Source organism: Mirounga angustirostris, unplaced genomic scaffold (genome assembly GCF_029215605.1).
Source record: "Mirounga angustirostris isolate CCGP_5_RB_7025 unplaced genomic scaffold, mMirAng1.0.hap1 SCAF_3, whole genome shotgun sequence".
Classification (NCBI taxonomy): Eukaryota; Metazoa; Chordata; class Mammalia; order Carnivora; family Phocidae; genus Mirounga; species Mirounga angustirostris.
In genome coordinates, this window is record NW_026991711.1 from 101,588,868 (window position 1) to 101,616,582 (window position 27,715).

The window sequence follows — 27,715 nt, forward strand, 5'->3', positions numbered from 1 at the left end:
GAAGAAAAAATGAGGCCAGGAGAAAAGGAGAGTAGGAAAGTAAGAGTCAGGAATGAGGTTTAAACACAAAATAGATAACCAGTTTACCTCCTGGAAGGGGACAGTGATTTTGGCTCTGAGCTTTTCCTAGCAGCTCTCGTGAAGAGGGAAGCCATGCCAGTTACATTTCACTGTGTCATCGAGTAAAATCTGACTAGTTTTTTAGATGCCCGGATGAGTATTCTTTCTGTTTAGATGAGAACTTTCTCCTCTAGGCCCTCCTGAATGCATTAAGTGTAATTAGCAAAACCTTTGCCAGGTTTATAGTAAACCCAGCGATAGGTTTTACTGCCCCACTTTTTTTTTTTTTTTAACTGCTTTCTATTTTAGGTCAAATATGCATTGCTTTGAAGACTTATTTCCAAGACATGTGGTCAGGGTCAGGCCGAATCCAGGTATTAGAAATCTCCAAAGCCAGCAGTTCATATCTGGTAGTTCTCATGCCCTGGGGATTCTTGAGGGTATCCTGCCTGAGCTTTCATTCCAAACAGCAGTGATGTCTGTTTTACCTTTCTTTATTTTTGAAGGCCATTAAATAAAACATATATTTACATATACAATCTCTGATCCCTTTTTAAGTGGACGAACCTGAAAGCCTACCAGCATTTATTAAGAGCTAAGATCGTGGTTAGTGGCATTCACGAAAGTGTTCTGCACTGGTAGGCCATGAGGTTTTTGAGATGATATGTTACAATAAAAAAAAATGTTTATTTATATCCCTAATGGACTGTTGGTTAAAGGCAGGATGCATTAGGAACATTCAGGTCAAAGTATAAATGATTGAGCATTGAGCTGATAATTCTGCCGTTTTTTCCTCCAGATTATCTTCCCGCTCGCCAAAAGTTGCATTCATCTGATCAGAATTCTTTTGGCATATCTTACAGTATTTCTTAAAAATCAATATTTAGAAAGAGAAAATATTATGACTGTTCTAGTCATTTCATCTTTTAATTTATTAGGATTAGAAATTCATACACCTGCAATGTGTTGTTAGGAGAAATGCTTTCAAATAGCTGCCGGAAACCACCTGTCTTACCCTGATATTTAGAAACAAAACAGGAAAAAATATAAAAATACACTTAAGGGGGTTTGGAGTTGCCAGTTAATCACACCCTTCCTCCCTTCTGGGTTCTGAACCAGAGGCAAGAGAAGAAGCCAGACAAGGATTAAGGTGCAGTGCCAACTCCGTTAGAGTAAAGCAGGGTTGGAAGATGTGTCTTGGATGCAAAACTTTCCTGTCTGCCCTAGGTGGAATCCACACGTCTGCATAGGTAGGGGCTGGCAGCCAGGGGTGGGCTCTGCTGGGTAGGGAAGCCCTGTCCTTATAACCCACGGGGGCAGGAAGAGAGTGAGAGTGCCCTTCCCCAAGCCCTGGGGCAAGAAACCCAGCAGCCCCCCCCTTCCCCCACAACCACCACACAAGCTTAGATGCTGTCCTTCCTCCCCCAGGAGGCCTACGAGTGCTCTGATGCGGGGGCAGGAATAGTCCCCTTTGTGGTTTCTTCTGCAAAAAGGAGCACACATTCTGTAGGAAAACATGTCCAGAGGAAGTAAAGAATCCTCCCTTTATAAACCATTGGGTTGTTTTTAAATTCAGATGTAAGAAATCCAAACATGGGGCAGTTTCTTGTCCGTGTTGATGCCAGGGCTGTTAACTCAATTGTTATCTGGTCTTGAATCTACGTTGGTTCCCACACCACATGTATACTAATAAGGATGTACTTCTGGAATTGATTGTATACACAAACCACACTTTGCTCATACAGATTAAATTAAATGCTATGCTGTTACAGTCTAAATGGACAAAAGGTCATTTGTCATTATTAATTTTGAACATTAGCAAAGATCTCAAAATGAGTGAACTTCAGAAACTTCACAAAAATGAAATGTGATTTTATTTTAATGTTCCATCTTGGTCATATATATATATATATATGTATATGTAAGAATTAGGAGATGATTAACAAGTTCTAAGGCGTGTGTGTGAGAGAGAGAGGGAGGGAGGGAGTGTGAGGGGGAGAGAGAATGTTAAAAGAGATCATTTGTCACAAAAGGTTGAGCAAAGTCAGTCTAGAACAGTGAATGGATTGTGTATCCCTTAAGTCATCCTTCAAATATAGTTTCTTTCAGCAAAGCTTTGCAAGGCTTTCAGTGGCTAGAAAGTCAGTATGTGCCCCGGAAAATACCCGATCTCAAGGCATTTCCAGAAACTCAGTATTGGTCGAGATCCTCTTAGGCCAAATTAAGGCACTTTAGGAATATGGTTACCTCATTTGGAGGCTATTCATTTGGAAGTCAGCTGGGAAAGCCATAGTGACTGGTAAGTGGGTGTTCTAAAATGAGCACCTCAGCAGTTCTAACACAAGAACTCAGCCCCAGTGATGTCAAATTTGAGCAGTGCCAACTCTAGGTGGAGAAGCTCCCTGGGGTGACTTGCTGTATGGAGTCATTTGCTCTATCAGAGTTACAAGTTGGAAGACCTGTTTCCAAATTGTGTCTTTGATTTTAGCATAATGGATCAAGACTCACCACTAGAAAGACTGGTTGTCTTCTACGCACTCGTAGTTCACAGTGAGAAAACTAAGCTGTGTGCGTATATACGGTTACCTCAGCTGGACGTATCCTACAGTACTAGGAGTGTCTGTAAGACAGCTGGTCTTAGTGACCTGCATCTAGTTTGTTCAGAAGTCCTATCAAATCACTGAGTTCTGTGTACCTCATAAAAAGGGGAAATTGTGTCATATTCTGTGTCATCCCTCATCGAAAATTAGTGTCTGACCCCCATTCTTACTATCCCAGATGAGATAACTAGAGCAATGTCTGCTAGACTTTTTAATGTGCAAACAAATACCTGGAAATCTTGTTATAAACACCAGCTCTGATTCGTTCAGTCTGGAGTTGGGCCTCAGATTTTGCATTTCTAACTACAGTCCTCTCAGTGCTACAGGTCCACAGACCGGATTATGAGTAGCAAGGTTAATAGAGGCGCTGATTACTAGAAGCATTGGTGGACAGTCTCAAATAATTTCTCCTCTTTGGAGCCAAAGGCCAAGGAGAGTTAATAAAAGCCCTAACAGTCCAGTATTATTCTCAGTAAGTCCTTCCATGATCTAACAGGGCTCTATAGTGAGCTAGCTCTTCCTAAAAGGCTGCCTTCTTGGGCAGGGTTCCTTGTTCATTGGCCTGGGAAGACGAGCTTGCAGTTCTTTAAGGAGAAAACCAGTGTACCCTGCAGAAGATTGTATAGCAAGCCAGTGGATCTGCATTTGTAGAGAGCAGAGGGTTTATCTTTTGAAATACTGGAATAGATCACATTTTGGGTCCCACTGGATAGGAACCATAGAGTTGGTAAAAGGAGCATCTTTACAAGGATGTAATAGTTCTTATGTCTGGCTGGGTATTAAAATCACCGAGGCAGCTTAAAAATAATACTCCTGCTTAGGCCACATCTCAGATGGAGGTGAGACCTGGGCGTCTGTATTTTTTAAAAAGGAGCCCAGGTGATTACAAAGTCAGTCAGGACTGAGAGTCCCTGGTTTAGGCAGTCTTTAACTTGGAGGGCAGGAAACTCTTCCTGAGAGGCTTCATTTTAGCTTGAGTTAATTCATCATTTGTATAATCTGAGGGCTTGTGATCAGGTTGCAGTCGGATTGACCCAAGATACTTGATGTACTTAGGAGAGTTGATCTTAGTTTGATAATTGGGGGATAAGTCAGCTTATCAACCAGCATCAGATGGTTGAGTTTTTCCCTAAGAAAATCCAGTCCTGGAGCATTTCTGACCTGGATCTGCCAAAGCTTGGGGCTCTGTGCTCCATGTGGATTTACTGTAGCCCATTTTAGAAGCAATGGGAAATTCATTTTAAGGCTTAAATTGTATAAGACTGGCCACTTGAGATTGTGTGTGTTCACCCAAGTGCATGTGTCGGCACCTTCTTACTCATCAGCTAGTTTAAAAAATAAAAATTTGACCTGGTGGTCTTCATCAAGTCAAGTGCTTGGAGGGCAGTCCCATTTCTTCAGATGATGCAGCTGGAACGCTCATGGGCAGGCCAGCACCCAGCCCATGTCCCTCCAGCTGGAGAACAAGGGTCCTGGGGTGGGGTAATTCGTTTCTAGGCTTCAGGGAGCACTTACTGAATAATGAACTTTTTTCTTGAAGGCATTGCTCCACTTTTTGAAAATGATTTTGATGGTATTTTTGACTTTTTTTTTCTTTAATTACTGGTGCCATTTTGGGCCTGTTGGCATTCATGGGTGTTTTCTAGATAAAAGAAATTGCCAGAAGTCTGATTCTCAGAAAAAAGTTTGTTGTGTACTTACCATAAAATTCTTTGTAGCTTTACTGTCCTTGGGCTTTGAGTGAAAGCGAATCTTTTGAGCATTTTCTTTTAACATTGAGGAGACCTACCTAAGAAATTTACACAGTGTGATCTTTCCACAGACCAGTCCTTTTTTTCTTCTTAGTCATTATCAACCTGTCATAATGTGTGCTCCTGGTTTCTTGGGCTAGAAGCCAGATGACAGTCCTGCTGTTTTTAAAGACTGATGTAGTATCGTCCAGTTTTTGTCTTCTCAAAGACTTCTTCCCTGTGCCTGTTGATTTATAGATCTTTGTGAGCAGAGCCCCAATGCCATATACTAATTAGTAAATGGGGGGCACAGCCAGCCTAGGAATGAGCTTCTCAGCTGGTTTCAAGATAGTGTTGGCACTGAAGGATGTGAAAGAAAATGAGACTCATCTGTCAGTCAGCTTGGGACAGCATCAGGAATCAGCCCCCCTCTCTTCTCCCTGTGACCTTCAGCCTTAGCACAGGGTCTGTGCCTGCTCATTCTCAGAGCTGGTAATTGATTTCTGAATTTACTTTGGTTTGCTTCTCCTTGCTGTGCAACCTCATCCTCTTGGTTGACCTTCTCTGAGTCTCTTCCTACTGAGTGGGTAAGATCCTGATAATTGGTTAAGGCAGTGGTTCTAAACCAGGGTGCTTTTTACCTCTAGGGAACATTTGGCAATGTCAGGAGACATTTTTGATGGTCACAGTTGGGAGTGGAAGGTTCTAATGGCATCTAGTGGTGGAAGTTCAGAGAACATCCTACAATGTGCAGGACAGTGGCCCATAACAAAAGAATTATCTGGCCCCAAATGTCAGTTATGCCAAGGATTGAGAAATCCCTGGATTAAAGGAACTTATTTCATTTTCCAGGGCGTTATGCTTTTTGCTTTGGTTTAATAGATGTTTTCAGAATTCTTGGACTTGCTGTGGTTTCATTTTTTGTGGTTGGGAAATTCTGTCAACTGTGAATAACCTGTGGGCTTGGTGAATGAAACTTACAGAGCACGTGAAGATCTTACCTGACCCAGCAGCGACAGCTTCCTTCTTTCTCCCTTGTCCCCCTTCCACTTGGTCCACCTGCCAGTATTGTGCACACCCTAGAGGCTCAAGGAGACTAAGACCCTCAAATGTTTGTTTCCAGCTGTTTCCCTTCCCCAGGGCTCCCCCTGGTGGAGATGGCTATATGTGAAGTGGCCAGAGGTACAGGAGGGAGTGGGAGTTGGGGCCAGCTAGTATAGGGCTGACAGTAAGGAGGGCCTGTTCTGGACACAAAGTCAGTAGCTTTATTACTGTATTTAAAAATTTATTTCACTGTTGATGCCAGATATGGAGCCCTGAACTACACTCGGCGGGCGGTTGTAACTGCCAGGCAAAAACCTACTTCCAATGGGTGCGGTTGGACGTTTTCCTTTCCCTGCCCACACTAAGAATGCAGGTGGAGCATAATAAGGTGAGAATTCTGGGCACAGGGCTGTCTTGGTTTGATGGCTTCAAAAGTAAAAGGGAGGGCGCCTGGGTGGCTCAGTTGGTTAAGCAACTGCCTTCGGCTCAGGTCATGATCCTGGAGTCCCGGAATCGAGTCCCGCTTCGGGCTCCCTGCTCGGCAGGGAGTCTGCTTCTCCCTCTGACCCTCCTCCCTCTCATGCTCTCTGTCTCTCATTCTCTCTCTCGCAAATAAATAAAAAAAAAAAAAATTAAAAAAAAAAAAAGAAAATGGAATTAAAAAAAAAAAGTAAAAGGGACTGGCCATTTAAAACCAAGACTTAAACAAACACACACACACCGCAACAACCCAGACATTAAAAAAGCTTCTCCAAGTATCCTAAAAGTGTGTTGTTTTAGTGGGTATTTTTCAGTTAGTGACTCAAAATCAGACTTGTTTAGTGAGGTCTAAAGGGAGCAGGCTGGTTTCACTGAGAATGTGTTGGACTAGAATGCGTCAGAGGACCAAGCCACCAAAGTGGGGAGGAAAGACTCCTGTTTGTACCTGTTTGCACCAGCACCTTAGTTGGTTCCTGAGCTCCTTTGCTCCTCCCTAGGATGGGAGGCGAGCTCAGTGGTTATCACAACTGTCAAGGATTCCCACTTCAGATTTGGGGCTGCTGCTGAGTGGGCAGCAGCAGGTTTCAAGATGGTGATACCAGGGGAGTGAACAGCCCCAGAGCAACTTCCCAGGACTTTGGACTGACTTTGGAGGAAAAATCTGCTTTGCTTTCCTTCCGTCCTCCTCTGCTTCTTCTTTTAACAACATGAGACCTCCCTATTTAGAGCAAGAATGTCCCCCCCCAGACCATCTCTCTTCCTTAACACCAGTAATGCCATCAATGTATATTTTTCTTCCTATCTTTGTTTCTGCCAACCCCTGAAGGTTGATGGAACATGGCATTAGACTTACAGTCCAAACTTAAAAACAGTTACCCAAACACTCAACATTGATCTTAATGCAAACTGAGAAGTAGTAGGAAATTGTTTCAGAGTTAAATCATTAACACCCTCTAAAGACGCTTGTTACTGCTTATAATAAGTCAGACAAGAAGCCTCTGAAACTTACAGTTTCAGACTGGCCCTCATCAGCCATTTAATTACGCTGTCAGTTCTCTGTCATATATAATTTTATATGAGTAGGTATGTGGCCCTGAATTTTCTAGAATAAGCAAATGAGACCACTGCCAAGCATTCATTTCCTGACCAAATAGCATAGAAATTCCAAGTTCAGACTCCATGCATACAGAAGTAGCTAGCAAAGTTTTGTTCTGAATCTCGACAGTGTAAAAATTTTTCTAACGGATTTTTTTAAAAGAAGCTATTTTGAGCGAAGACAAACAAAATTCAAATGAAAGCATCTGACGAACCTCAGAGCTAGAAACCTCTCCCGGAACCCTGAAGTCCTTTGAGACACGGTTTGAAAACCAGGAACCCAGATCCTTCAGCCCCTGCTCATCCAGCTCTGACAGTGCTCTGTGCTGCTCCAACTTTCCCCACACCAGACATACGGACAGCGAGACAGACGCGCTTGTCTAGGGTCACACAGTGCCAGTGGGTGGAGCAAGCTGGAGATCCCAGATCTCCAGGCCTGGGAGCAAGTGTTGGTTCAGTTCTTCCTCACTACCCCTTCTGGTGTCTTCCTGGGATCCTCTTGGTTGACCAGTGATAACACCAGCAGCCTCCCCCGAGGGTCCCGCCACCACCCGCCACTGCTTGTTTGCCTTCCCATCTCTTGCCTTAGATACCTTTTCATTCCCACAGTCACTGCCCCTTCTGGGAATTTGGTCAGTTGTTTTTTTTTTTTTCTTTTCTCCTCATACCTAACTGCCACCGTATCCTCTGTAGTTGAACCCCATCTCCTCAAGGGCACAGTGATTTTCCACTGCTGTGTGACAAGATCTTAGGGCAAAACCTTTTGACAGGTAAGGGACAAATACAGACTCGGAGTGCCAGGGTTCTCTCTGGTTCACACCAGAAGGAGGTCTTGGGGATCATTGCTCATTTGTGTTTCTTCATCTCATTTCCGCCATCCTGCGCTTCCATCTGGCAGACACTTAATGACCATCCACTGTGGGCAAGGCGTGGCCATTCCTGGCATTTCCCGTCTTTGGGACGCTTACGCCCCCTATAGGAGAGATGAAAGGAAGGATTATCCTATAGAGTAGTAGGTAAGAAGCCCTTCAGAAGAAGCACAAACTGTGAGTGTTCCAGGGAGGATGCTCTGTCTTCAGATGAGGGAGCCATGGGAGGCTGTATGCAGAAGGTGGGGTTCAGTTATGAGATATGGGTGGGATTTCCCAAAGCAACGTGGAGGAGCACAGCTGACTTAGGGTTTCTTGAATGTTACTGCACAAGATGAGGCAAAAGTTTGGCCCATAGCTGCTGGTTATGGATAGATAGGACACACTTCAAGTGGTCAGACGAGGTGTGTGAATGACTGTTCTAGCACAGCTGTCCCATGTAACTGTTGGGCCAGCAAGCTGTAAGGGGATTGGCCTGTGGGGCTGCAGGAAAAGGTGACATCTCTGGTTGGGACTGGTGTTGCTCCTGAAGGGACAGGAGTTTCCAGCTTCACTCATCGTCTGAAGAGAATGCTCCTGATGTAAGAAATGGGTCCCTCCAAGGATGTTGGATAGGCAGCTGCAGGAATTGCTTGTTTGCTCCATCTCCCCTGGAGCTGGGCTATTGTTCTGTGTGTTCTTAGATGGTTTGAGACGTTGGCATCTGGCAGGCAAAGCAGGCCTTGCCTTGAAGGGCCTGTGAGGTGGATGGGGAGCTCTTAAAAGCAGCCATGTCTGGTAGCTGGTGGCAGATTTCTCCATGTAATTTCCTTTGGTTAGTAGGCCTGTGGTTAGCCCTTAGTCACGGGACAGCCCGGCCTTGGCTGGGCTGTGGGGAAGAGGGGAAGGGGTGGGTCCTTGCGGGGGCTGCAGGGGCCCCTGAGGCTCATCTGCCTGTCTCCTCATACCCCCAACTTTGGAGGTGGGCTTGCTCTCTTTTTTTCTTTTTTCAGTAAGAGCTTTATTGAGATACGATTCATATATCCTATAATTCTCTCATATAAAGTGTGTAATTCAGTGTTTTTAATATATCCACAGAATTGTGCATCCATCACAATTAATTTTGGAACATTTTCGGTGTGCTGGGTTGTCACCTCCCAATTCCCGTTTTCACAAGCCCAGAACGACGACTGTTGTACTTTCTGCGTCTATAGATTTGTGTCCTCCAGATAGTGCATACAAATAGAATGATACAACATGTAGTTTTCTGTGCCTGCCTTTTTTCACTTCGCATAACGTTTTTAGGGAACGACCATGTTGGAGCACATATCAGAACCCAATTTATTCCCGTTGGTTTATTAGTATGCCATTTTATGTGTTTTTTTTTTGATCCCTCCGTCAGTTGATGGACATTTGAGTTGTTTGGGCTTTTTATTTGTCCATTATGAGAAAGGTTGCTATGACCATTTGTGTACAAGTTTTTGTGTGGACATAGGCTTTCATTTCTCTGGGGAGGATTTCAGGAGAGGCATTGCCTGGGTCACATGGTAACTCTGTGGTTAACCATTTGAGGAACCACCAGACTATTTTCCACACCAGCTACATCGTTGTACATTCCCACCCGCCAGTATATAAAGGTTCCAATTTCTATACATCCTCACCAGCACTGGTTCTGAGCTCTTGTTGAGTATAGCCATCCGGGTGGGTATGAACTGTTATCTCACTGTGGTTTTAATTTGCATTTCCCTAATGGCTAATGATGTTGTGCATCTTTTCATACACTTTTACTTTTTAAATTAAGAGAACTGACACATTTCCGTGCCAAAGATCTTCGATCAGTTCTGGAAAGGGGGATGCCAGGTTTTCTTGTGTTGAGGAGTGAATGGGGAGGAGGGAAGTGAATGCTGCTCTTTTAGGAAGTACAGGAATAGAGGAGGTGCGGATGAGAGTGGTTAGTGGCAGCAGTGGGCCTAGAAGCTTAGCTCATCACCGACAGACTTGGTGCAGACTTCTTCCTGGAGGACAGATGGCGTCGTGGCTCAGGCTAGCATTGCTCTGGTGGGCAACAAGGCCTTCTGAGAGAGACTGTGTTTTTGTGCCTATCGGCTCCACTTTGCAAGAGGATCCAGCTAAGTCTGGACGCAGGCAGAGTCTTAGCCAGATCCACCGCTTTTTGATTACTGTTGTTCTGCAGCCTTTTGATGAATTTTGGGGCCATCACTGATGATGATCCTTAAGTCCCTTCTGATCATTAAGCACCTTCTGGTAAGGATTGCTGTCCTGTTGTGCCCCCCGCCCCCCATGCTATTACTGTGGGATTTAGGGGCGTGTCCCAGGTAATGGTTTTAAAAAGTCTTTTAAAATTCTGTTACTAGAAATTGTAGAGATGAGTTCTAATTCAGTTCTCCGTGTGAGCTGTGGGTATGCTGAGATAGCTGCTGCTGTTTCACACCGTAGATTCCATGGGAGAAAAGAATATTCCTGGCAGTTCTGTGGTTACTTAAAATCTGGGCCCTCCGTCATCAGAACCATTCTCTGAACTTAGAATGAGGGCTTTTCACTCCAAATTTGTAAGTCTCTGAGCTGGTAGAACTTAAGCTTGGCTGGGTTTCTCGACATCTTCTTGCCACTCAGATGTGCCATCTGTGGGTGGTTCTGACTGCCCCCAAGGCCAAGGCAGAGAAGCGTGCCACCTTCTGCTGAGGCCCTTGGACCTGGCCCTGCCCTTGCTTCAACCTTGCAGCCTTGAGCAGCTGCTTCAGGGGGTTAAATGACGAAGTGGAGTGAAGTTTCCTGTCTGAAAGTTAACAGGTAATTCCTGTATGCATTTGGGGTTCTCCCCTAAAGTAGTAAAAGAAAATTGCCCACTGACTGTCATTTTTAGTATAGCATCTAGTTTACTTGCCCTGGGAAAATCCCTTTGGCCCTGGGGTACAGTTGACTCACTGGTGTGGATTATTGAACAGGAAGCATAGCCACTTCCTAAGGACCCAGGGGCGGCCCCCAGTCGGAGAGGTGGCTTTAAAGCATCAGCCCCACGAGGGGCTGTTTGTTGAGTCTCCAGGGCCCGATGGCAGCATGGACTCAGTATATACTATAGAATGAGTGGAGGAAAGAAAGAGGTGCAGGTGCTGCTCACGGAGCCCTCGTTTGGAAGGGCCCGATAAAGAGCTCTAGTGCCTGCAGGACACGTTGCTTGGTCAACAGGTGGTTCGTTGTATCCCTGGGGCCGACGTCTTTCTCTGAGAATGTACGTGGTGGTGGGGGGCAGGGGGCTCCCTTATAGGATGTCACGGGATCCCACACAGAAACTGGCAGACAATCTATATAGACAGACAGGTGTTTTAAACTGTGGACTAGTGAGGGCCATCATAAGCCGCAGCAGTAGGGAAAGCTGTCTGGAGCCGGTGTGAGCGGAGCTGGGGCTTGGGGAGCAGGCTGGGTTTGGATGATCCGCGTGATCTGCAGAGGGCCAGCCAGGTAGGGAAAGCAGTGAGTGAGTACGGGGAGACCGTGAAGGAGGATGTGCAGGGCTGTGGTGACAGCCGGCTGGCAGGTGCGGAGGGTGCGGCCGGGCCCGAGGAATTGCAGTGACGTGGTATTGCAGGAGGGAGTTGGAGCCACGCTGTGTAGACGGCACAGGGGTGCTGCCGTAGAGACGACATCTGTGGGCCTGGCTCAGCGGCTCTCAGACCGGAGCAGGCATCAGAATCGCCTGGAAGGCTTGTTGGAGCACAGGTGGCTGCCTGCCCCCCGCCCCACCCCCCGAGTTGCTGATTTAAGCCGGTCTGGGTTGGGGCCTCTCACTGGTGTTTCTGCTGTGGGGTTCGGGACCGTGCTTTGAAGAGCCACTGGCCTAGAATTCAGGTGTCGGTGATCTTTTTCTGTTAGAGGCCAATAATAAACGTTTTAAGCTTTTGAGCTACGTAGGATTTCTGTCACATTTTCTTCTTTGTTGCTTTTTACAACCCTTGAAGCATGAACACACACGTGTTGGCCATGGATAAGAAGGCTGGTGGGGAAAGATGGGTGGCGTAGGGAAGGCAGGGCATGGTATGCACAGTCCTCGGCTGTCCCGATATTACCCCTCTGCCCCATAGCTGGCTGACTTTGGGTAAGTTAATCTCTCTGGGCCTTTGTTTCCCATCTGTAAAACAGAATGATAGTAGTAGTTCTTACCATCGAGGACTCCAAGAATTCAGTGAGCTAAGGCACAAAATGCATTTAGCACGATGCCTGGGGCATACCTAGAATTTATTTAGCATTTACTATTCGTAGCACTACTACCAACCACTGATGGCCGTTCATAGGTGAGGAAAACAGAGAGGAGGACCAGTGCAGATCCGCTGCATTACAGATTCTGAAAGATGATTGCTCTAAGATCTCACCATCCTTCCTTCTTAGGCTGCTTACAAAGAAGAATACTTAGAATGAAAACATATGCACCCTCTGAGTCGTCCCGCATGGAGACCATTGCTCAGCTTTTCCCCTGGCACACTTAGAAAATGGTGCCATTTGTGACCTGTCTGGTTGTTGGACCCAGGACTCTGGTTCAGGGGGTAGAGAGTTTGGCCTACTTGTAACCCATTTGCAACTTCCGCTTTGGCCTCATGTTTTGGGAAGAATTGCTTTAAGACCTTGGCCCAAATAGGGCACCCAGTAGGATCTGGCTGATGAGTATTGAAACTGTGCCTTTGTGCCCTCTAACCTCGTATTTTGCCCACGGTGTGAGTGAAAGTGAGAACTACAGGAAGGAGTCTATCATGTGCCCCATGTTTCCTGCACTGAAATGTGCAAATGAGCGGTGGGGTACCTCTTTCACGCGTGGCAGCTCGAACAGGAAGACCGCTGGGTACCCCTGGCATAGCCTCTCTGCACTGGTGCCTAGGTTGAGGCCGCTTGGTGGCCCCGAGAGCTTTGGCTCATCTCTCTCCAGACACTGCTAATGCAAGCTGGCCGTGCTTACGTAATATGGGGGCTTGCTCCCCTTTCCCGGTCTAATGACCCCTGAGGAGATGCCTACTCTCTTGCTCACCTCCCCAGCTGCAGGCGCTAATCCTTGCCCCACAGCACATACTAATGACTTTGTAAGCTCCAATTACAGATGCACAGAAGTACCCAGTGGTGCTATGACTCCGCCCTCCACTTGGGTTTTTGCTGACATTCAGTGAAATCCTTCCATCTCCTCCCCACCTTGCAAAACAAGCTTCCTGTTTTGAACTTGGTCCAGACTGGAACAGCCCTGCTACACCTGTTAACATAGGCAGACACACATTTCCTCCTCTGTATTTGTGCAGCTTTTTTGTCGCCTAGCCAGATTTCCCCTCTCAGCTTACAGATCTGGAATCATAACATAAGATATTGAACCAGCAAATTAAGAAAGAAGGAAGTTCGCATTTTGGAGCTATTTGAGTGAAAACATGGCTCCTGGTTGGTTTCCCTGTGTTTTGCCACGACCACTCTGCTAACTTGCCCCCTTCTTCACAGCAGGATGGAAACGAGGAAAGGAAATCGGCTGACGCAGGAGCCAGAGTGAGACCGACGAGCCCACAAATCCAGCCTGCACCATGAACTTGTGTCCTCCTTCTACGTTTTAGGAGCCAAGGGCAGGTGAAGTTGCTGGAGAGCAATGGCTCTCTTTACTCCGTGGAAGCTGTCCTCTCAGAAGCTGGGCTTTTTTCTTGTGACTTTTGGCTTCATCTGGGGTATGATGCTCCTGCATTTTACCATCCAGCAGCGAACTCAGCCCGAGAGCAGCTCCATGCTGCGTGAGCAGATCCTGGACCTCAGCAAGAGGTACATCAAGGCGCTGGCGGAGGAAAATCGGAATGTGGTGGATGGGCCCTATGCCGGCGTCATGACAGCGTACGGTAAGCGCCGGGCTCCTGGGGCTCCTGGGGCTTCTTCATGGAGTGTGGCTTTGCCTCAAAAGGACCCCAGAGCCTCGCCACCTTGGTTTTGTCATGGATTGAGTGCATCTTTTGCCACTGACTTTGCGGCATTGAGTTGCACGCAGAGGGACACTTCTAGAAAGTTAAAGCCACGCCCTTGGGGAGCCTCTAAGCTCTTGTGCCCAGGGACTAACACCCAGCCCCAGGAGCAGGGGGACAGAACAGTTATTAGAGCTCTTGGTTGGATTTGCAGTTAGCTCTTCTTCCCTCAGCACATTTCTGGATTGCATGATCTCATCTGGGAGTATGATCAGGGAATGTAGAAAAATATTCTCATTATCTTTCCCTAAACCAAAACTTAATTAAGGTGGGGTGGGGGTGAGGTAAGGAGGGTGGGGAGGAATGTGGGCAGGAATGAGGACTGGGGGGGCGGTGGGTGGGGAGAAACTCCAAGCCAAGTGTGTGTCTCCCTCAGACCAGGACGTAGGACACTAGCGATTAACGTGCTGGCTAATAGCTTTCCTCTTTGGCTTCTTGAGAGTTGACTGCTCTTGTTCCTTGCCCTTGTCTCTAACTGCCCTGACTTTGGAAGAAGTCTTACTGTACATGTTTTTTTGTGTTTTGGGTTTTTTTTGTCAGGTACCTAAAACTGTTTTAGAAATGAGGTTGAGTGGAAAAAAAAAGAATGCATACAGAATATTACTTATTTTTCTTTTGGCAAAAGTTATGCTTAATATAGAAAAAGTTGGAAGCTATAGACGTGCAAAAAATAAAACCCCCAAGAATAAAGAAAATCACATATAAATCTACTACTCTAGGAAATAACCATAATTAACACCTCAGTGTATACTTTCTGCTATTTTATATATATACACACAAAAATATACGTATATATGCAAAATACTTTAAAAAGCATAGATGCACAAATACAAAACGGAAATTGTAGATGAAATTTGGATCCTACTGTGTTGTGGGGAACCCACCTCCCAGCTCTCCTGTAATGACCAAGGACTTAATCCCTAGAACATGGCCTGTCCTGTTGCTCACTGACAAGTCTAGTCACTGAACAGAGACCTTAGTGGCCTCAGGGTTTGGGACCCTGAGGTGTAATATAAATGAGATGCAAGAAAGGGGTTGGTTGAGGTGGAAAATGGTGGTGTTCCACCTTGTGATCCATCGGTCATGGACTCTGAAGTATATGGAGTTCATATGGTGTTTTCTAGAAAATGATCAGCAGCAGTTGGAAGCTTGAGTTCAAATGCAGGAAATCATACTTAGTTTTACATAATTTTTTTTTTTTGTTTTTGAAAGGATCCAGGAAATTTGGTTACTTTTAAATTTCATATATAAATTTTTGGTGAGGAGAAAATGGTTGCTTTTTTTTTTTTTTTTTTTTTAGAGAGGTGGAGTGGGGAGGGAAACAAAGGGGATGGAGAGAGTCTTAAGCAGGCCCCGGGCCCAGAGAGGAGCCCAACACGGGGCTCGATCTCATGACCCTGAGATCGTGACCTGAGCTGAAACCAAGAGTCGGACATTTAACCGACTGAGCCACCCAGGCGCCCTGAAAATGGTTGCTTTGAACACACAATGTGGAAATTCTTTTTCAGTGCCTACTGTTGGAATGATCACACTTCTCTGCTTTTAATCTATCTGATTTGGCGGTGTCTATAGGCATTGGCTTTCAACATGTCTAAATAAATGTCCCCCCTCTTTTTTTGATCTGATGGATTAAAAAATGAGACTCCAGTTTGAGAACCCACACTGAAAAACAACTAGGTAGTTTTTCAGAGGGTGCATTTGAAAATTACTCATTGACTTCAGTCTTCTGTAATAGTTCTCAAATACCACAGATAAACCATCAGAAAGAGTAAATGAAACTGTCACCATTAATGTCACTCATGTGCAACAAATAAATATAGCCAGTAAAGTGGACGCTGTTTTTAAGTTTCTGGTTCGGTACGTTCCATGTTAAGTATTTTGGGAGAGAGAGGAGTAGTCAGTCCGTTAGTAATTTCCTCCTTCTGTTGATCTCAGTCTGTCAAACCTTTTCCAGGGGAAAGAAGAAACCCCACAAATGGTAAACTTGTAGACTTTAAATTTTCCTGGTTGTTTTGAGTGTTTCTATTTCCTTTGTTCTGCCGAGCATCTCCTAGGCTAGGCTTCCTCGACGTTCTCGGGAGCAGTGATGCGGTCTTAGCTTTCAACCTCGCAGACACTATATGCTGTAGAAAGTTAGCAGAACCCCAGAGCAGTCTGTTAGAATTTTGGCCACCGCGTAGGAGTTTGGAGCTCAGAGGAACTACAAAACTGGGTTCCAGGTGAACCTTAGCAAAGTCATTCTTTTTCTCAAAAACAGCAAAGAAACAACCCAGCAGGCCCCGTCAGCAGATGTAACACACGCTGCTGCTTTTCTCTTGCGTCTCATCGACTCGGCATGTCAGTCAAAGTGCTCTTTGGGGCTGAGTCTGTGGAATTTAATTGGACTATGCGTATGTCCTCGACGCACTGGGACCATCATGTGGCGAAATACCACTAAAACAGGGTTTGTCACGTCAGCACTCTTGGCATTTGGGGCTAGATAATTCTTTGTTGTGGGGACTGTTCACGTGCTGTAGGACGCTGAGCAACATGTCTGGCACCTGGACCCACTAGAGGCCAATAGCACCCCCCTAGTGTGACCATCAAAAATGTGTCCAGACATGGGGGGTGGGGTGCAAAACTGCCCCCCCCAACCTTGGAGGACCGCCACACTAAGAGTGAAACCGAAAACACTAACAGCATCTTCTTAGGGATGTTCCCAAGCAGACAGCTAGTTTTTGTTATTAAAAATTTGACAGCCTGGCCTCCATTTCTCAGTTCTGGGCACCAACGACTGGGATTGAGCAAGATGATGCGGTCCAGGGTCAGTCATGGGAAGCTGGAGAGCCTTTCTGACGGTGTGTGCTTCCCCTGGAGTCCATCGGTACCAGTGGTGGGCATGTCAACAGCCAGGTAGCTCTGGTGGTTGATGTCAGGAGATGCAAAGACCACAGGATATTCAGTGGTTTAGCTAGGCTGGCACAGTGGGGGTGAGGATGCTTGAGCCAGTGGTTTGCAATCTCTTTTTCTGTCACAGAGGCAGCCCATGTACAGAGCATGCCTAGATGCCTGCCCTGAGAGAGCAAAGAGCTGATCTTGTATGGCTAGGATCTGTGTCTGCTCTGAGTCAATCCCATTATTAGACCAAAAAAAAAAAAGAGAGAAAAAAACACCTTCTTTCTCCCATCCCCATTTAGCATGATCAGAGCCTATTAGGATGCTATAAATGTGTCTTCAGTAGCTGGGGCAGGTATTTGAGGAATCCTAGTAGCTGACTTCAGATTATTACTGATTTTTTAGAATCCCTGACCTGAGATCCTAGAGCAGAAGAGTTCAGCAAACTGTGACCTGTGGGTCAAATTTGAACCTCTGTTAGGTTGCATAAATAAACATTGATTGAAACAGAACCACTCCCATTTATTCATAACAACTGGAATAACAGAAGCATGGTAAAACCAGGATTTTAGAGGACATCTAAAGCACGCTGATTCCATCTTTCGGTAGTCCCCATAGTTCAGTCTAAAATACTCATCAATCAGGTCATGTCTCTCCTTGACTCAACAATTCCGCAGGACTCCCATGGTCTAAGGCCTGGGCAGCAAGCTCGCCTTGGCTGAGCCTCCTTTTTTTAGAGATAAAGTGTTTGGAACCCTCCTCACCCCTTTGTTTCTTGTCTGTGGCTGTTTTTGCACTATAATGGCTAGAGCTGAGTAGTTGCCACAGGGACTTAGAGAGCCCCAAATGTTTACTGTCTGGTCCTTCATCAATCCCTGCCCTATCCGTAGGGCACTCTTTCTGTGGGATTTTGCTTGGTGTCCTAAGACTCGTTCATCTCTACATTTGAATCCACCTTAAGACATCTTCATATAAGGTGTACATCCAAATGTTGTGTTTCTCTGTCCTCTGGAAATGCTTTTTTTTTTTTAATATTTATTTATTTGACAGAGAGAGAGCACAAGCAGGGGGAGTGGCAGGCAGAGGGAGAGGGAGAAGCAGACTTCCCGCCGAGCAGGGAGCCCGATGCGGGGCTCAATCCCAGGACGCTGGGATCATGACCTGAGCCAAAGGCAGGCACTTAACCAACTGAGCCACCCAGGCGTCCCTGGAAATGCTTCTTCTGAGTGGCAGGTCAGGAGGCTAGCGGTTAGGAGCACGGGCTTTGGAGGCAGCCAGTGTGGCCCGGGCCCTCGGGACAACATACTACTTGTGGAGGGGGCATCAGCTCCTCTCTCACCATGTGATTACGTGGTGTGAGCGAGGAGCGTGTCAGGTGTTGCTGGTTGGACTAGTCCTCAAAACCAGCGCAGAGGGGCGCCTGGGTGGCTCAGTCGTTAAGCTTCTCCTTGGGCTCAGGTCATGATCCCAGGGCTCTGGGATCAAGTCCTGTGTTGGGCTCCCTGCTCGGTGGGGAGCCTGCTTCTCCCTCTCCCACTCCCCCTGCTTGTGTTCCCTCTCTCGCTGTGTCTCTCTCTGTCAAATAAATAAATAAAATCTTAAAAAAACAAAACAAAACCCACCATCATAGAGCTTGTACACAGTAATCTCCACCCCCGCCCCCAATCCTATTTCTGCTGATTTGAAAAGAGATTTCTGAACTTCTTTTGGGATTTGGTGATTCAGAAGGAGTGCCTGGACGATGTCCCAGGCGGCCTGTGTGGAACAGTTGGAGCATTCATTTGTGGGGTGTGGAGGGCGTTTCTGCGCACCCCTCTGCCACACCGGAGAGGGGGAGAGGGGGAGAGGGGGAGGGGGCATGTGGAGCCGGGGCCTTCTGCAGCGCGGCCTCCACCGCTTCTCCCCGGCCCGCATCGCAGGGCCTGCCTGTCCGTGACTGCACGGGAATTGTGTCGTGAGTGCTGTCACCCTCGTCAATGCCATTCTTGTTTCGGAGGTGAGTTGATCTCTGTCTCCGATGGCCTGACCCAAATTCTGATTGCCTCTTGTCTCCGACACTGGCCCCGTCTGCTTGTGCTCTCTGGGCAGTGAGAGACAGCCTCCCTGCTGCCAGGTTCCCTCTTGACCTCCTACTCTGCCTTACCTCCTGTGTTCGTCCTGCCTCCCTGGACTTCGTGAGCCTCAGTTGTCCCCTTGACTGGCTGTGACCCCTCAAGCCTGGCACTCTGGGAAATGTCTGTGCGCTTTGCAGGCATATGGCAGCGTGGTCCAGGGTTTGTGCGTACAGCCAGAAAAAGACGGACGGGGGCCCCTGCTCTCATGGAGGCCATGTTCATTTTGGAGGGAAGAAATACTAAACGAGACTACATTAGACAGTAATTCCAGGAAGAAAAATGAGATAGGGATATGTGATTTTTTAAAAAGTACATGAGGCGCTACTTGGAATGAGAAGGTCAAAGAAAGCCTCTCTTAGGAGGTGCCTCGTAGCCCTTCTGACGCCAAGGAGCTGTGGGTGGGGTGGGAGGAGGCCGAGCAGGCCAGGCAGAAGGCAGGGTGTGTGGCCCAGGCCTGCATGTGCACTCTAGCGGCAGAGCAGAGGTTGCTGCGGCTGAACAGCGTGAGCAAGGAGCAATGTGGATGGGGGGCAGCACATGCAGTGGCCCTTTGGGCTCTGGATCTCAGTATGATGGCAGGGGCAGAGAGGTGCAGGGGGGTTGATGTTCTTGTGAGTGAGCCTTGCCTGCCCCTGCCGGGGGCCTTGGCCCCTCCCTCTTATCTCCCCCATCCCCCCACTTAACTCCTAGGCTGGGAAGAGAGGTAAAGAGGAAGAAGTTCCTTCTGTTTCCTTAAGGAGGTGGTGCTCGCGTCCTCTAGGCCCTAGAGAAGAAGGTAGCGTTTTTGGTTGCTGGTCAAGGGGCAATGCATTGGGCTTCACGTGGCCCTCATTGGCCTGGGGATGCCCATTCCTAAGACATTAACATCATTTGGGATTCTCATAGGTCAAAGGGACACCCCCACCGTGATGCTGGTATGGCGGCCTGAGGTAGCTCCTGGTCTGTGTTGCAGACCTAGGGAACGTCTGGAGAGTCAGAGGAGCTTTTACGAGTGTTTTGTTCCACCCCTGCTATGAAAAAGAAGACGAAAAATACTTAGGTTGGATTTCACTGGAGATTTAAAAAAAAAAAAAAAGCCTGTGAATGGTTTTTTAAAATTTTTATTTATTTGCTTTCTCTCTCTTTTTTTTTTTTTTGCCTCTGTTCCTACAAATGTGATCAAGGGACTGTTTTCTTGGAGGGCCGGGGTGGTGTGGGGAGCCACCGTTGCCAAAATAGCAGCTCTCTACCCTTGAGGGAAACACACTGCTTTGGGGCGACACTGGTGGAAAAAAAGCGCTGGGCTGTTTGGTGTGTCTGAGGAGGCCGTGGTTGCTCCAGGGGAGGTGGCTGGTGCGAGCAAAGGAAGGGCTAACTGCTTTAGAAAGTTGGCAACCTAAAATGGGCCTCTCCGGGCTTGGGGCTCTTCCAGGGATGTGTGGTGGCAGTCCCCCCGCCCGGCGCCCCCGGCAGAGCCAGGCCGAGTTCCCAAGCACGCCCAGTGTGGCCGCACGTCTGAAGAGGGCCTCGGGGGGGCCGTAGACGGGAGAACAGCCAGACTGTGCGTCTCTGGCAGGGATGGGAGCCTCCTCTTCTGCTCCTTTTGTCCACGAGACCTGCCCTTTCCTGCCTCGTTGCTGCCTCAAGGCCTGGCTTGAGGAGAGAATGTGCATGGGGGGTGTGACTCTTGGGCTCAGAGCGTCAAGTGGGGCTGCTCACCCCAGTCTGTCAGAATGGCCTGGGCAGACCGCATGCCACTGTGGCCACCTCAGGAGCCGTTGACCCTTCCTGGGTCTGTCCGGGTACCGCAGCTGTCTTCTGGGACCCGCGGCGGGGTGGTGGCTGAGCGTTCGCCTGCCCCCAAGTCTCCACCTCTGCTCTTCCTCCCGCCTGCATGCCTCCTTTCCCCATAGCTCGCGCCTCCTCTCCTTACGTTCTTTTTCATGATTTCATTCTCAGTCTTACGACACTTTTTTTTTTTTTAAGATTTTATTTATTTGACAGAGAGAGACACAGCGAGAGAGGGAACACAAGCAGGGGGAGTGGGAGAGGGAGAAGCAGGCTCCCAAGGAGCAGGGAGCCCGATGTGGGGCTGGATCCCAGGACCCTGGGATCATGACCTGAGCCGAAGGCGGACGCTTAACGACTGAGCCACCCAGGCACCCCCACCAAGGATTTTTTTTAATTGCCAATTTGACATGCAAATAAATGACCTCACTTTTTTTGCATTTCTTTTATTGAAGGTAAGGATGAACTTTATTTTTTATTTTATTTTTTTTAAGATTTTATTTATTTATTTGACAGAGAGAGACACAGCGAGAGAGGGAACACAAGCAGGTGGAGTGGGAGAGGGAGAAGCAGGCTTCCCGCGGAGCAGGGAGCCCGATGCGGGGCTCGATCCCAGGACCCTGGGATCATGACCTGAGCGGAAGGCAGACACTTAATGACTGAGCCACCCAGGCGCCCCTCAGTCTTACAACACTTAAACCACCTATTTTCATAACACCTAAACCACCTGTTGTTGCATATTTATTGGCTCTGTTGATCGTCTCTCTCCCCCACGGAGCATGTTAGCTGCCAAAGAGCAGGGATTTTTGCCTCTCTTGTTCCCCACTGTACCCCAGGGCTCAGCACGTGCCTGGCACTTAGTAGGAGCCAGGAGTGATCAGCAGCAGCCCCTTTGCCCCGACTCTGCCTGTGTGGGACAGTTACAGCTGGGGCTAATAGAAAAGTAAAGTTTCTAGTGAGGCTGGAAACGAGAAGAGATTCCCCACGGACTACAGGTCCAGGTGGCTCCGGGTAGCTGTTGTGCTCCTGATTCTGACACAGGAACCAGTGTTTATTCTGGACGGTCGGTAGAGAACGTTTCTGTGTGGCTGTAGGGTTCCTTACTAGGTGTGTGACCTTGGGCAGGTGACTGATGTTTTAAAAGCCCGCTTCCTCTTTTGTAAAATAAAGGATATAATAGTATCCTTCACCTCATAGGCTTGTTGTAAGGCTTACATGTTACAAAGCTTATTTAGGCGCCTAGATGAGGGAAATGCGGTCATTGTTGGGAATTATCAGTAACCGTGGCCGACGTGTACCTGTATCTTTTACTCCACCAAAATTGTTCGCCTGAAGTGGACGTTTGTTTATACGTTTGAACATAGGGCTTCAGGGACGTGTTTATGTAGCTGTGCTCTGCATTTATAGGGGATAAGACATGAGAGGAAGTAAGCTCTCCTTCAGAGGGAGGGAGGCAGGCTTGCCACCACCCTCCGGGACAAGGACAGGCGAGGCTTGTCCACCAGAATCACCAGGCCTGCCTTGAGGGCACCCGCGCTGGGCCGTGCGCCGGCCGGCGTTGAGAACTGCTGCCCTGCGCCCCAGAGAGATACTGTCTGGCTCTTCCCTGGGTCCCGTTCTGAAAGTGTGTTGGCTCCACAGAGTGACTTTGGCATTTAAGAAACAGGAGAGGTGATTGTCACTGCCCGGTTCCAAAGAGAAGGCTTTCCTTTGTGGGCTGGGAGCTGAGCTGGACTGGGTGAGCTCACTCGGTCTCGGAAGGAGGGCAGTGCTGGAGGGTACTGTTTCCGGTACTGGTGGTGAGCGGGAAGGAGGGGTGTGCAGTGGCTGTCTTTCCTGATGGGGTGGGGGAGGCGTGGGCGCGGGAGTTAGGTCGGGACCCCGTGTGACGGTGGGCTCGACCACTCAGAGCCCGAATCCATTTCTGTTCTGCAAGAAGGACTGCAATGCTGGACTCCTATTCCATGCAGCTGGCTGGGTGTCGGGAAGATGAGAGAACAGCCCAAGAGCTCCGTGCTGGATATTTACAGATTCCATAATGCACTTGATATCATCAACAGGCCAAGATGCGATTTTTTTTCTCACATTCTGCTGCCTAGAAAATGCCTGGAAATGCTAGAGACACCCCCTGTAGCACCTCAGAAATAACATTCGCTTCTGGAATACCTTGGAGTCAAAGCTGAAGTCTGCCCTTGCAGCCTGACCCAGGAGGGAACAATAGTCAGTAATACTGAGCATCTGAGCTGCCCTTTCTCTTTGAGGTGGTGGTTTAGTGCCCTTTGTGACATGGTGTGGCTGCCTGTGACAGCTGCAGGGCGAGAGCACGTCTGCGACTTTAGGTGGCTTTAAGAATTCAAATGCGGGCAGGCAGTGAGGGTCAATCACTGAGCTGTATCTGGGCCGGGGGTTATCTTCTTACCTGACATCAGGTACTTGGGCCAGTATCTTGGGGAGGGTAGAATTCACTGCACTGGAGGTATATTCAAATAGCATTTAAGCCTCCCTGATTGTCAGAGTACTGTGAATATAGAAAATGGAGAGCATGTAGACTATAAAGCAGTGAAAAACCTTGGCGTCTCTCGGTCCTTGACCCTGGGTAGGCTTGCTTTCTGTCCTAACGTGAAAGAAAAGAAGTTCATTTTCAACGGAAGCAGCTGTGTGAGTCACCATTTCCAGACTACTTAGCACAAGATAGAAGATGCTGTCAGTACAACACACAAGGGCAAGGATGATGCCACGCCCATTTTTGTACTCTTAGAAAGAAAGAATAAAAAGTAAAATACTCCCTATCCCCAAACTCAGATAAATTTTGATTTCCCTCCAGTCCTTTTTTAAAATGCACGTCATTTAAAAAAATTGGAATATTTCATATACGGCTTTTTAAACTCTTCTTTGTTGTATTTCCTCATGCCATTAGATATTTTTAATGTCCATACACTTTTTTTTTTAAACCATCCATTCAATAAATAATCAGTGAGCTCCTGACAACACCCGGTGGTGATAAACAGAGATGACAAGACACCTGCTCTGCCCTCCCTGAGTTCCAATGTAGTGATTTATTCTGTCTTATGAATGGATGGACATACGTAATTTAATCTTTTTGTTGGGCATTTGGGTAGTGTCCAGTTCTTATCTATAATAAATAACACTACAGTGTCCTTGTACATAATGAATGGACTGGCTTTTGCTTATCACTCTAACTATATTGTCTTTCTGTGGAAAGGTCACTGTGAAATTAAAAATATGTAACTGATGAAACTTGACATTCTGGCAGTCTAGTGGAAAGGAGAGGTTGGGGCTAATTCTTTTTTCATTAACACCTTCCTTTCTCATTAGCGCCCTGTCTTTGCTGGTTCTCCCAAGCAGCACATGAAGCTGCTCCTCGTTGGCGCTCTGCCTCTGGAGACCGCCGTGGTGAAGAGGGACTTGGATTAGGAGCAAGCCCAGATGCAAATAATTTTTTTTGCAGTTCAGATGTATGTCCTTGCTCATTGCACGGTTGGTTCTGTGCCAGCGAATCATGCTGGCTACACCTTCAATGTAGCCTGTGGTGGCTGTGCCCTGAGTCCTTGACTCGTGGGCTCTACAGATTCTGATGGAGTGCTTTGAGGACAAAGCCTGGTGAAGGTTGGCCTGGAGGACAGCGGGCTGGATAACCACTGCTTTGGAAGCATGTCCCAGGGGAACAGGGTGGGCTTGCATAGGCCCGAAGTGCCGCCTTTCTGGATCATTCCTCAAATACTGATTGCCTGTATAATCTGGGCAATTGGGGTTTGCTGCCCTGTCTCACAGCTTTAACCGATAGACCTATAAACTGATAGACTTTTTCTACCAGCAGGACCCCCCTCCCCTTTGTCCTGAAATCCTATCTCCGTGGGCTCCAGCTCTGGAGGCACATCTAGCTGGCAGTGAAATCGCCTTAGCTGTCCTGCTCAAGAATGTGGCAGCATCTTCCAGCCCCTACTCACCCCCTGGAGGCATGCTTTCTGAAAATGAAAACTCACAGAAGCTGTCAGGGCACCTGTTCTGAGATTTTTGTCGATCTCGCCCTTGATCAAAGCACTTCTAGTATGATAGAAAGCAAAGCTAACTTCCCCCAGAAGGACATTTTAAATGTTTTCAATTGCTTTGATCTCATCTTTGTCATGTACAGTAAGTTTTAGGAATACAGAATTGCGCTAGTGATGTTGGGATTAAATTTTTATGGCTAAGGCTTTGAAGCACAAACAAAATTTTAAAAGCCTGTTAGTAATTGAAAATTGTAATCCTGCTGAGGACACATTTTACTGCTATAATAACTGTAAAACACAGTGATAAATTTAAAAATGTTACACTAGAATTTGAAGGAATATTTTTGCCCTAATTTCTTTATTAAGCTCTATAGAAATTATCCTTGGGTGTGCAGCTTTATTGGATAAATGGATTATCATTAAGACTAAAACACAAAAATGTTCTGGTATTTAAAATTGCAATAAAACAGTTTTGCTGGTTTAAATGTAAAACGCAAAGGTGAGAAATAATTTCATCACCTAGAAAGGTATGATTTCCTTAGCCTTATCGGTGGGAAGACTATAGTCCATTTATTTGTTGGTTTATTATTCATCTCTTCACTTATGTAACACACACATAACTGAGTACGTAGTGTGCCAGTTGGTAAAGACACAAAGATGGGCTTGACATCATCTTTGCCCTTGTGTATTTTATTGGCATAAGTGTCGAACTGTCTTGAAATAGTGACTCAAACAGCTGCTTGTTGAAGATGAACTTCTTTTCTTTCATACTGGAAGAGAAAACATGTCTATCCAGGTAAAGTGCCTAGAGAGTCCAGGGTTTTTGATTGCTTTATATTCCATTTTCATTTTGAGGCAGAAAGTAGGGAAATGCGGACTCTTCGTTATTTTTAGTGTGGGAGTTGCTCACAGAACAGTGCCATCAGTGAGTCTTGAGGATGGTTGGGATATGATTTAACAAAAGCACGTGGCAGAAGTGCAGAGGTTAATCCCCGATAAATGTGCTCAGAAGCAGCAAGTTGAAGATGCCTGCTGGCTGGCAGGTCCATAGAGGTTCTTCAGAGGCAGTATGGCAGAGTAGGTAAGAGCCATTGGGTCTGGAACCAGACTGTCTGAGATGGAACCCTTGATCTGCAATCACCCGGGGCAAATTACTTCACCTCTCTGTGCTGTGGTTTCTCATCTATAAAATGGAAATGGAAACAGTAATACGTTCCTCATACTGTCTTGGCAGGACCCCGTGAAGTAACCCATGAGAGGTGCTGAGGACAGCAGCTGACACATAGAGCTCAGTCGGTGGTGGTGGTGGTTCAGTTCGGAGCATAGTTGGGATGGTGAACGTCAGTATCCTTCTCATCATCATGACTTCCCAGAGTCGCACCATGTCACGTAGTCACAGAGGTCACCCTCTAGTAGGTGAGGTCAGCAAGAGATAGTAGGTCACCCTTATCGGTGACTGTATTTTAGGAATTGAGGAAGACTGCCTTCTTGTTTTCTGACATTTTTTTAGTATAGTTGATACACAATGTTACATTAGTTTCAAGTGTGTGACTTAGTGATTTGACAAGTTTGTATATTATGCTGTGTTCATCACTAGTGTAATTACCACCTGTCCCGTTACATCACTATTACAATGTCGTTGGCTGTATTCCTTATGCTTCGCCATTTACTCCTGTGACTTACTCATTCCATAACTGGGAGCCTCTGTCCCACTCCCCTTCACCCATGTTGCTCATCCCCCACGCCCTCCTCTGTGGCAGGTGTTTGTTCTCTGTATGTGTAGGTCTGATTCTGCTTTTTGTTTTTGTTTTTTTTTTTTTCATAAGGTATTTGTCCTTCCCAGTCTTACTATTTCACTTAGCATAATACTCCCTAGGTCTACCCATTTTGTCTCAAATGGCATGATCTCATCTTTTCTTATGGCTGTGTAGTATTCCTTTGTGTACACCACATTTTTCTTATCCATTTGTCTGTTCATGGGCACTTAGATTGCTTCCATAATTTGGCTATTGTAAATAATTCCACAATAAATAGAGGGGTGCAAATATCTTTTTGAATTCGTGTTTTCCTATTCTTTGGGTCAATACCCAGTAGCAGTATACTGGATTATTACTGGTATTTCTATTTTTAATTTTTTGAGGAACCCATTTTCCACAGTGGCTGTATCCATTTGTATTACCATCAACAGTGCATGAGGGTTCCTTTTCCTCCACATCCTCACCAACACTTGTTGTTTCTTGTGTTGTTGATTTTAGCCGTTCTGATAACTGTGAGGTAATGATGTCTCATGGTACTTTTGATTTCCCTTTTCCCTGATGATGAGTGATGGTTGAGCATCTTTTCATGTGTCTGTTGGCCATCTGGATGTCTTCTTTGGAGAAATGTCTATTCATGTCTTCTGCCCATTTTTTAATTTGATTATTTGGTTTTGGGGGTATGTTACCAAAGTTCTTTATTTGTTTTGGAGATCAACCCCTTATCAGATATACCATTTGCCAATATCTTCTCCCATTCAGTAGGTCATCTTTTTGTTTTGTTGATGGTTTCCTTCACTGTGCAAACACTTTTTATTTTGGTGTAGTCCCAATAGTTTATTTTTGCTTTTGTTTTCCTTCCCTCAGGAGACATAACTAGAAAAATGTTGTTATGGCCAATGTCAGAGAAATTAATACCTGTGCTCTCCTCTAGAGTTTTTATGATTTCAGGCCTCACATTTAGGTCTTTAATTCATTTTGAGTTTATTTTTGTGTATGGTGTAAGAAAGTGGCCCAGTTTCATCCTTTTCCATGTAGCTGTCGAGTTGTCCCTACACCATTTGTTGAAGAGCCTGTCTTTTTCCCATTGCATATTCTTGCCTCTTTTGTCATAGATTAATGGACCATACAACTGTGGGTTTATTTCTGGGCTCTGTATTCTGTCCCATTGATCTATGTGCCTGTTTGTTTGCCGGTGCCGTATTGTTTTGATTACTACAGCTTTATAGTATATCCTGAAATCTGGAATTGTGATACCTCCAGCTTTGATCTTCTTTCTCAAGATTGCTTTGGCTATTCAGGGTCTTTTGTGGTTCCATACAGATTTTAGGATGATTCGTTCTAGTCCT

General features: G+C 46.5%; 1 protein-coding gene across 7 annotated transcripts in view; it reads left to right on the plus strand.

Moving 5' to 3' along the window:
• Nucleotides 1-27,715, plus strand: part of MGAT5 (alpha-1,6-mannosylglycoprotein 6-beta-N-acetylglucosaminyltransferase) — a 336,998-nt gene that overhangs the window by 106,589 nt on the left and 202,694 nt on the right. For 4 of the 7 annotated variants that reach the window (XM_064586440.1, XM_064586438.1, XM_064586443.1 and 1 more), the window contains one exon: nt 13,345-13,727. In XM_064586440.1, coding sequence (XP_064442510.1) covers nt 13,487-13,727 — 241 coding nt within the window. In that variant the 5' untranslated portion in view covers nt 13,345-13,486. The remainder of the gene's footprint in view (nt 1-13,344; nt 13,728-27,715) is intronic. The other 3 variants (XM_064586441.1, XM_064586439.1, XM_064586442.1) reach the window with 1 other exon arrangement.